Consider the following 11,075-nt stretch of genomic DNA (forward strand, 5'->3'; position numbering starts at 1 on the left):
AATATTGAAGATGGTATAAATTCTACTTCAATTGAGTTTCATCAAGAGTGACATTAAAAGCTACAGACTCAATTCAATAAGTGTTTACCAATGCTGATGAGCAAAGCAGAGAACCACTTCCCACAGCCACATACTATCCAACATAAGAGTTTTAAACATCACAATGCAATAACAGTAAGCGGCAGTAGTAGCAATGACTTTTAAATATCAGGTTTTCACACAGGAATTTTGATACAACTCCTTGATCTCAAAACATACCCAAATTAGATAATACTTGATCCTATAGATGAAGAATGACACCCTCTATTAAAAAAATGTGAGATTTATACCCAATTGAGGAGTTCAAGAACCAGATAAGTCCTTGAATCCAACAGGTTCCATACTGAAAAAGAACAAGCCTGACTTCACATCTCAAAAACATTCTAAATACCCGGTCGAAATAGCAAATAAATGTTGATTAAAAAGTACTCGAGGTACCCATCGAGTCTGAGCCATCAATAATGGATTTAAGAACCCATAAGGCAATGCAATTGTACCAATGACAGAAATTACGACCCAAGCAAAAAAAAAAAATCAATTATAATGATACCAAACTTCCTACAACTAAAATTCTATCGCTGAAGTTCTTATCAATTGTTGACAACCGAAAGGAATATCTCGAGTGCAAAACAATCGCTCTATAGGTAAATCGACACAGTGAATACGAAAGAACATCAATGGATAATCATGCATATCACCAGACAATGGAATATTTCGAAAGTTCTACTCACTTCAAACACCTTCTCCCAAGGCAAGCCTTCAACTTCTCTCCCTCTCTTCCAAATCGCCAGAGCTCCCCCTAGCCCCAGCAGTTAAGCCGCAAAAACCCAGCCTTCCCCATCAGTATAACCGTTTCTAAAGTTCTTGGAAAAAAAAAAACCAACTGCTCCTCAAACTACTTAGACCTCATTTAAACCAATGATAAAATAAAATGAAATTAGACATAAAAAAATATGTATTTAAATAAATAAAATCGGGACATCACACAAATGATAACCCATAATAAAAATTGAAATCAAACAAAGAATTAGCCAGACTGCTATGCCAATTGACCGCACATGAACAACAGAAAAGGCATTGCACTATAATAAGAGGATGGTGAAAAACAGGAAAGAAGATTGAAGCAATTGAGCTAGTCCTTACATTCACCATCTTTAGTTTCTAGCCAGGTCCAGTAATCTCTCCAATTTTGCAAAGCCAAAGAACCGTGGCATCCCAAGAGCTGCAATATCCACATAAGAATTGTTAGTTCATATACATAAACCAAGATTCCAAATAGCAATACTACAAGATGTGGTTCATTCATTAGGAATTCACTAACCTTAGCATTGACACCATCAGGAAGGATGCGTTTCTCTGACTTCAATCTCACATAGTCAACACGGTTGAACTTGGTAAATCCCCTGAAAATTAACAAAGTTGTAACATAAGATTCAATCCCACAAGACAAATAAGCCACCAAGGGAGCATAACAAATACATCTCTGCATAACTAAAAACATAAGCTAGGAACCAACACTATGAATTGTGTCAACACCCAAAACCAACAATAACACACTCACTCGCGGCACAAAAAATACAAATAACGAGTTCAAATTCTACATGTCCACTTCATCTGTTATCATGAGCCTCAATAAAACACAACACTAATAAGACAATAAACTCACTCCGCCAGCCACCACACAAAAATATTACGATATATGTACAGATTACGTATGCAATTCAACATCTATACACCTAATTACAGCTAACCACCGGTCAAAAATAAACATTTCCACCGCTATCGGTTAACAACCAAAACAATTCAATTGGAAAACAGATCATAATATCGCAATCGAAACCACATACTTCACCAATCAAATAAACAATCAAATTCAACTAATCAAACAATAAAATTAGCACAAATACTCACCACTTCCTGCTCTCAATGATCTTCTGGCGACCGGGGAACTTAAACGTAGCCCTCCTGAGAGCCTCACAAGCATTGTTCTTGTTGCTATCCTTGCACCTCACAGAGAGCAACACCTGTCCGATATCAACCCTAGCGCAAGTCCCAAGAGGCTTCCCAAACGCCCCCCTCATACCAGAGAGCATCTTATTGATGCGGAGCACATGGAAAGGATGAACCCTAACGCGTAGATAGAACGCGTCTTTCCCGGCGAACTTGGCCATGTACTTGTTACCCGCGATACGCGCCGCCTCGAGAGCCTCGCTGGAGACGTTCTCCTTCTCCCAGGAGACGAGGTGGACGCAGAACGGGAACTCGTCGACGCCTTTCTTCTTCATGCCGACGTCATAGATTCGGATCTTCGGGTCGGGGACTTCGCGGCAGAAGCCGGACTTGGGGTAGGGTTTGTTTTTGATCTGGCGGTAGCAACGGGCGGGGCGGCGACCCATGGCGGCGGGTTTTTGGGAGAGCGGCTAGGGTTTGCGGAGGTTTTTTTTGGGGTTGAAGAAGAAATTGAGGTAAGCGATGTATCTGTAGTACTGAAGGCTGGGTCTGGTTCCCATTTCTTTTATTTTATTTATTCATTTATTTATTTTATAAGTGAATTTACAGTATTTATTTATTTATGATGCAGATGTAAATTCAATTTACTTTGAAATTGTGGAACTTGTCTGTTTTTTGACACGGTGACGTCCAAATTTTCATTTACACAAAAACATAAAAATCAAACCACAATTTAATGATAGTAAGACTTTTGTTCCAACTTAATTAAATGAAAATAAAACTTATTTGTGCTTAAATACAAAAATCTTTCTTGGAGACGGTCATGTTCGAACACAATCTTTCTTGTTAGGTAGTCATCTAACTCGTTGACTGGTTGACCTATCTGAATTCATTAGCCACTTATAACGAACTTGGGTGGTGTCTCGTCCCTTGTGCATATATGAGAGAGTAGGGACACAATTTCTCTTCTCTTTTGACTATGTTTCTGACTGCAACAAGGTCCTCACGAGAGGAGCATGGTGTTTTAAAAAGACTATGTGTGTCTTGACCTTACGATGTCATCTTCCTTCTTGATGAGGTACCCATGTCATTCGCGTACTACAACAAAATATGGCAATAGTGGTTAATCTTAGTCACTAATACTACTAAATTAGTGACCACTACAAGCTACTAGTCACTAACAATTTTAGTACCAACTAAATTCATTCACTTGCTCATCACTCAACTTTTAATGACCAAAGTTTTACTATTAGTGACGATTCATAGGTCGCCACAATTACCTTGAGTCCATCCAAATCAACGACGCCCAACCCCGCTCCGTCTTGGAAGCCCTTGGTTGTTAGCCCAATCACAAGGTCGTCGACATCACCTAGGCAAGGCTTCAAATCCCAATTGTGACCCACAAAACCCCAAATCGTATCCCTAATTGACTCCAACCAAAATTGAGAGCCCTAATTTTGAGAGAGAGAGAGAGAGAGTGAGTGTGAGGACGAGAGAATAGGTGAATGAATCGAGTGCTAAGGGTCTTTTCAGTTTGATTGGGAAGAAATTGAGGGAGAGCTCAGACAAAGAGAGAGAGAGGAGAGAGGTTTTGAGAGAGAGGGAGTGAGAGCGATAGGTTTAAGTCATGTTTACTATACCGTAATGGGAGTGATGGAGTCGCACTCCCTTTTCCGCTTCAAAATGAGTGTTTTTACCGACCAAGGGGGAATGGAAATTATGTGGGTCCATAGAAAACCAAGGAATAAATTGCTCATTTTCATTCCAGTAAGGGGGACTAGGTATTCATTCCTGGACAAGGGTGAATCAACTTTTCATTCCAAAACTGTCCTCATGGTTTACTGTTAATCCAAGAAAACCAAGGAATGGACAAGAAAACCAAGGAATAAATTGCTCATTTTCATTCCGGTAAGGGGGACTAATCCGAAATTGTCCATATCAAAATCCTACAATTTTATCAATCACATAGGCCTCTTCTTTGTCTGCTTGGAAAGCTTTCGTCTTCTACCTCTTCTTCTTATTCAAGTAAGCATTTACAAAATTATAAGCACCTCTTCTTTAGCAACTCATTTTCATCTTGTTCTCCTTGTACGTCTGTGGCTTCATTAAAAAGGGAGTCATTCATCTAAAACTAGATGATGTATATATATGTGTTGTGAGATCTTGTCTATAGAATGGCGTTGCTGAGTTTTGTAATAGTATTGCAGGCTTTGCTTCTCTCTTTATTTCCAAGATTGATTTCAATCCCCCTATGTTTTCTATCTATTTTTTTTTTTGGCCTTGAGTGTTTCAGTTCTAGTTGGTTTGTGGCTAATCATATTTGTGTGTTTCTAATTGTAGAAAAATAATATGTTTTATACTGTTATAGGATGAGTTCCACAACAACTTGCTTGATGATGTCAATTGATGATGATTTGAAGTATCTAAGGAGCAGCTTGCAGTTGGTTAGTGCTTAAGCAGTCCGAATAGATTTTACAGCTGAATTTGCACAAAGAACAAATGAATGTGTTCAGGTTTATAGTTGGATTGAAAAGTCTTGTTTCTGCTGCGGTAGTTGGTGTTGATTGTTTCATGATCCCCTGCTGATATGCACAACACTGACAACAGAGAAAGCAAGGGATCTAAAATCAATATAGTTTTGATATGAGCACAAAGTGCTATGTTTATAATGTGTTTCCTACCCTATTTAGCTATGATATTCTCAAAATATTACCATTTCTGACATGTTTTCTTATTGTGAAGGACATGAGAGCATAAATCAAGAAAAGAAAGCTAAATGATGGAAATAAGAGACAAATGCAGAAAAAGACAGAGAAGCCTTCTTGCAGTCCAAGGAAGGGAGAAGATAGCCCAAAAGAAGGCCCAAGTCCAAGGATGAAAGAGAAAAATGCTGAAAGCCCAAAAGAAGGCCCAAGCTGTCCAAGGAAAGAGAAAAGTCAAACATTTCTCCTAGTCTCACATCATTTTTGAAGAGAAGTTCCTCCAAGATTTCCTCTATATATAGACAGCCTTGGGTACTTCTCAAACCATCATTCATTCACACAAAAGTCAGGGAAACACATAGCTCTGCTGAGCAGCCTCTCCCTCTCCTTTGTTGAGTTTCTTTCTTGCCAAAGCCTTGTTGGACGTTTCCACAAGAGCAGCAACTTAGGAGCCTTGAAGCTTTGAAGCTGGAGCACTTTTTAGATGTCTACAAGCTTCTTGAAGACTGATAAAGTGTAACCCTACCTCTGTTTTGTTTAGTTTTCCTTTACAATTTCAAAAACATGTTTTCAGTTTTCAAATATTGGATTTGGATGTTGTTTCGATGATTATGTTGCTAGTAAATTCTGAGTTTCAGTAAAGCATGCTAAAGTTTCGTTAATGATATTTTTAGCAATCTGATCTTGTCAATTCATAGGTTAGAAAGTATGTGTTGTTGTTTGATATACCTATGTTAGAATGCATGCTAACTAATGCCATGATTTATGCTAAGCCTCGTAGGTAAGTGTAGATCTCTAGTGGTGGAAGCTGTGTTACAGATATGGCTGAATACATATACTATGCAATCCCTGTTGTGACGTTCACAATATAATTGTGTTCAATCTCGTTCTATAGATTATAAGGACTCATGTTAAGTGTAGACAGATACTTGTTGTATTGATAGCAACCTTGCATGAGATGTCCTAGTTCTAGACGTTCTGTGCTAGGGATAAGTAAGTAGAACTATAAAATACATGACCTCGTAGGCTTGTATTTTGAGATTGTTTCTAGTTCTCTGAATTGACATGTTATCGGATTGCTAAGGTTGAAACGTGAACTTTGATGTGTGGTCAGAATCTAAGTTTCTCTCTGATGGATGTGTTGAATGAATCGATCACTTGTATACATTAGTTTAGCTTTTATCTTTATCTTTTAGTATGAACATTAGAATAAACCTCAAAACCCCCCTGATTACCTTGTACCATATGTATATTTGTAAATCATTACTTGTAAATGTATATATTGATAACTACTAACTTTTTACATAACCATTGTTACAAGAGCACCCTTAGTCCCTGAATTGATCGAATCTTATTTGCCTTATACTACGATTGTCAAAAAATGTTCTTAATTGTCACACACCCAATAACGGGCACGTCTGGTTTATAGATAAATTAAGTCTCAAACTTTTGTTGAAAACTATTGATCTGTGGCAAATATACCAGAGACCAAACTTACTAGTGGCTTCTTGTTGTATATCAACGAGATAGCACCCAACAACAGAAGTTCAAATGTTTAGTCATATTCAAGGGTGTTTTTGTAATCAACCTTATCACGATTCCGATTCCTACATATTAGTAAACACATAAATATGAATCAACCTTAGTAGTGATTCCGATTCTAGATGACAAGTAAACAAAGGAACGTATATCATTCCTCTTCTCTCCCATTCCTCTTCTCTCTAATTCCTTCTCTCCCTTATTCCTTCTTAATCTCTTTACGGTTTAGTAAACATACCCTTAGAGCAGAGGCGCGATTTTTTTTATTTTTGGGTTGAGGCAAATGTGAAGTGACTTTTGTCTTAGTGTTACTTTTGTTCTCTACTCATTCTACAAATTCTACAAAAAAATTGTATATGATGCATTGTATTTGGAGTTGCGCACGGTGAAGCTTGTCTTCGTGTGGAGCTTGTCATTCAATTTGCATGGCAAATATGTGAGTGTTGCCGGCTTTGCTTCGTGCATGTTTGACTTTTCAAACCAAGGTTAACACGAGCCTGAGTCAATAATCATATAATTGTGGCCATGTGGAAGCTCCTCCTTTGCTTGTGAATTGCAGTTGGTGAAGTTAGTCTGTCTACATGGGTTGGTCTCGAACGGGTCAACTAAGGATGGCTCAATATTGAGCACGGCTGAGCGTAGGCAAATGATGTTTTCTCGAGCGAGCGTTGCCATAGCATATTTAATGGGTGCCCAAAGCAGAATTCTGGGTTTCTGGGCTCGACAAATGTGTAAGAAGTTGCCTTTATAGCTGCAAATTCATAATAAAGAGAATTAGTAAAGAGAAGAAGAGAGTATGAGCGCTGGACTCTAAATTCTTGTTCCGATCGGATTTGTATGCTTTGGTGATCGTTTCGCTTGTGCGTGGCCGCGATAGAAGAGACAACTAGTGTCAATTGGAGATAGAGCGAATTTCAGAATCTCAGGTGAGCTTCCTCCTCGTAATTGGGTGGTCTGAGAAACTTGTTGGGTGTGGAGAGCAACTGAAACATGCTCGAAGTTTGGGCTATGACCCATGCAAGTATAATTATACAAGTACGAGGAAGAATGCCCGCGTGCTGCTGCAGGGACTTTCACACCTTCTAGGTTATATCAAAGATCGCTGTTATGAAGGGTTAAGAGTTTGACACTGTTTGGATGAGGATGGAAGAGCAAGTGATAACATTGACAGTCTCATGATTAAACAAAAGGAGAGCATCAAAAACATCATTGTCGGCACTAAAAATGCTATTGGTCATAGATTTTATTATGGAAATGCAGTGTGATGTTCTCAATTACAACTAACTGATAACAGTCGCTCTATAATTGGAAGGATTAGCAAGTTTACAAAGAGACTTTGATAGGAAACAAATGCATATGGAAGCCAATGTAGGCAACAGATTCAATATGTTATGATCCGTTCTTTTGGCCATTGATTCAAATCTTTCAACTGTTGGCTTTGACCCTTTAAAAAAAATGAGACTTTCATGATCCTTGCACTCGGTTCTCCTTTGACCTGCCATGTAGGGGAATTCTATATATCTTGGCCTGTCCTCTTCCTTCGGCGCTCCAAATATTGCTTTAGAATTGGTGTGGCAGCATCATAGCTTCCTGCAGAATGTCCAAATATAAATTTTATCAAGTTCTCAAAAGGCTACCAACACCTTTATCAAGTGCCCCACTCTATACATCTGACTTGCTTACATTGTTGATTTCAATGGAAGTGACTGTGACATCCATGTCCTGGAGCGGATCAAACTTCTCAAGGCGAGCTTAACCACTGAATGGACCTTCGCTAGACTGACAACCCTCGCTGGGTGAAGAAGCCTGCCCACTCAAACTCTGGAGTTGCTGTTGTGAGGTCCTCATCACACCATGTTTTGCCTCCTCTGCTCTTGTTGTCAAAAGACTGTCTGTAGCTGATCACTTAGGGTCTGATCACAAAATTAATAGATCCTAGTTAACATTATGTCAATCAAGTTGGTCAGTGAACGCAAAATAAGGTACATTAAACACCGATTCAATAATTTCATCACTGAAAAAGTTGAAAAATCATCTTGGGATTTGAAAAGTTGCACGTAAAAATTTCTGCAGCAATTTAAACAATGTCATATAAAACTATCCACCTCAGTTCTCCAAAATCGAATAAGAGTTCTTTTAGTGTTTGATTACCTCAAAGCGAGCATTGCAGGTTAGTCAATCATCTGCTCTAGCCGAAAATGGAATAGTCATAAATTGGATAGGAAGTGATAATCCATTTACTGTACTGACAATACGCATTAGTGTCTCCTTTGAAACTCATCTGAACACTGGGATGTGACAATTTCATTTATGTTGTCAAAAGTCCACCTTCAGTTACAGAACTGCAGAAATACAACCTGGATAATGACATGATTGCAAAACAGTCCAACCAATGTCATTATGACTAATCTAGATATTGCATGTCTCAGCCAAGGCATTCTAAGAAGAACATATTAACACTAATGGCAGTTCCTCTCAAATGTACTATACACTTTCAAAGTATACTGATTGTCATATATCCCTAAACTCATTTACTAAACCAACAAAAAAAAAAAAATTAAGAGAAGCAGCTTCTTTGCGGAGGTAAAACCGTTTACAGCCAAGATAAACGGTTTATATATAGTTAATGCATATGGAAGCCAATGTAGGCAACATATTCAATAGCTTTCACACTCCACTACTCAATCTACACCAAGAGAAAGCTATGTTGAGAAAGCAGTTATTTCTTTTCACAATGAGCACCTATATTGATCAAAAGCTAAAGCAAGCAATACATCGGGAGTAGTTTTGTAGTAGAAAGAGGGAATAAATTGGCGCAATGAAGAAATAAAAAAAAATTAGAAAAAATATTCCCAACCTTGACAGATGATCTGTGCATGTATTGGTGAAATGTGGAGAAACACAGACGTATGCAGCATCAACTATTGCAAAATTGTGGAGGCCAGTTCTCCAAATGGCACCTGTTTCACAGAAGCATCATAAAGAGGTAAGAGAGTTTGCAATGGATTGATATTGACCATTATGACAATTTTTATGGTGCAAGTCTGCAATGTTATCAAAAGTATAACAGACACACCAATGGCCCTAGTGATTAAATATTTTCACACCAAAGCATACATTGATCGATGAAAACTCAAGATTTGAAATGAACCCCCTGATAAGTTTCCGTTAACTTATAACTTGAGCTATTTGCCTATTTGCATAAACAACAATGGAAAGGGAGGGCCGCCCCGGAAAGCGTTGGGGGAATCTGAACTCCAGTATTCTAGTAACTGATGAGAGAATTATAAACGACACATATATTGATGAAAGTTGTGAAAATCTCAAAGACAAACATTCAAACATGCAAACCGAAACGGCGAAACCAACCATCTAAAGGTATAATCGATTGGATAAAAACTGTACAAAAGAAAACATTAATTGAAAACCAATTACCCAAAACTCAAACTGTAAAAATTCATAGTCAAAGATTGAAGAGACTGACCTGGAACTGAACAAACTGAAGAAGCATCCTTTGGTGCAGTTTTCGCCTAACCTGTGTCACACAAAATCAGTAGAACCCAGCGGTGGATTGAGCAGGGCAATCAAGTTCTGAAGATAAGCAAAGCCCCAAAAAAACCCTCCTCACTCTGTCTCTGTGAGGAAGACACGCGACGGACCAACAATGAGGTGGGCGCTCATGAGATCAACGGGTGGAACGCGGAGACTTTGAAAAAACTCTTCCCGACTTTGAGCTTTTGTTTTTTTTTTTTCTAACAACTTTTTTTTTTACGCACTTCCTCGTTCCAAAACCCCAACACTTGTTTGAAAGCACTTAGAAAATAAGAAGTCACTATCATTGCTTCACTAGCGCCTAAGAAGAGGGTCGGTTAGTGTTTAATCTAAGGGTTAGAGTAAATGTGGGTTAACAAATAAAATTGCTAAAAATGTTAGGCGCAAAGGGGGTTAGCCTAAAGATTAATGTTTGATAGGATTAAAATTAGTTTGGCCATGGTGCTAATCTAGTGCCTCCATCGTCTCCAAAACATCACAAATTTGATACAAAGCCTCGAGAGGTCTAAAACAAGTTCTAGAGATGCACACCAATTGAAATTTGCACACATAAAGAACAAGTGACATGAAAAATGCATGTTCACATTATAAAGCTCAAAATATCTCACAATAGGTCATGCAAGTCTCATACAAGTCTAGATATGCTTTTTCAAATATAACAAATTGAAGTAAGTAGGCCATGTGCATACACTACAAAAGCATAATCCATGAAAGTATGTATTAAATTAATTAATTTTTTTTAAATACGAAATATAGAAGTATGAAATTAAAATCAAATACCAAAAATAAATAAGTTTCATGCTTCAATCCAATAAAAATAAATACAAGTCTCGCTTAAAAAGAACAATACTGGTAAATGAATGTCTATGCATTTGACAAAAAAATCCACAATGCATGCATGCTTAATGCAACATAACAACTTATTTATATAACTTTGCTTTAAACAAGGGTTTGCTCGTATGAGATTTGGGTTTGGATTTGTTATATATTACTTTAATAAACAATTTTTTTGTGTAAAATTTCATTAAGAGAATAAAAAAATTAATAAAAATGAAGTTCCATTAAATATTTACTAAGAGAATTATTTTTTTACATAAATATCTATTTATAAATTTATATATATATAATAATATTTTCATTCTTAATGGGTGGGGAATATCAAAATGGATACCCGCTCCGTACCCAATTTAAGAATCCGAACACAGGGGATGGTGGAGAAGATGATTTGGGCGGCGGTGATCTGAGAGAGAGAGAGAGAGAGAGAGAGAGAGAGAGAGAGAGAGNGAGAGAGAG

At 37.7% G+C, this 11,075-nt stretch overlaps 1 protein-coding gene and 1 non-coding gene across 2 annotated transcripts; both read right to left on the bottom strand.

Moving 5' to 3' along the window:
• Window positions 1–1,171: 1,171 nt before the first annotated feature.
• Window positions 1,172–2,435, bottom strand: LOC101304779 (60S ribosomal protein L10-like). Its single transcript, XM_004301507.1, has 3 exons — window positions 1,951–2,435; window positions 1,361–1,442; window positions 1,172–1,261 (listed from the first exon to the last, which is right to left on the bottom strand). The coding sequence occupies exons 1-3, from the start codon at window positions 2,433–2,435 to the stop codon at window positions 1,172–1,174; spliced, it is 657 nt and encodes a 218-aa protein (XP_004301555.1).
• A 5,148-nt stretch (window positions 2,436–7,583) lies between these two features.
• On the bottom strand, window positions 7,584–9,924 carry LOC101303709. Its single transcript, XR_184700.1, has 5 exons — window positions 9,715–9,924; window positions 9,088–9,190; window positions 8,382–8,572; window positions 7,914–8,143; window positions 7,584–7,820 (listed from the first exon to the last, which is right to left on the bottom strand). It is a non-coding gene; the product is annotated as an uncharacterized LOC101303709 (transcript).
• Between the last annotated feature and the right edge of the window lie 1,151 nt (window positions 9,925–11,075).

The sequence above is a fragment of the Fragaria vesca genome, linkage group LG5 (assembly GCF_000184155.1).
Source record: "Fragaria vesca subsp. vesca linkage group LG5, FraVesHawaii_1.0, whole genome shotgun sequence".
In the NCBI taxonomy this organism is placed as follows: domain Eukaryota; kingdom Viridiplantae; phylum Streptophyta; class Magnoliopsida; order Rosales; family Rosaceae; genus Fragaria; species Fragaria vesca.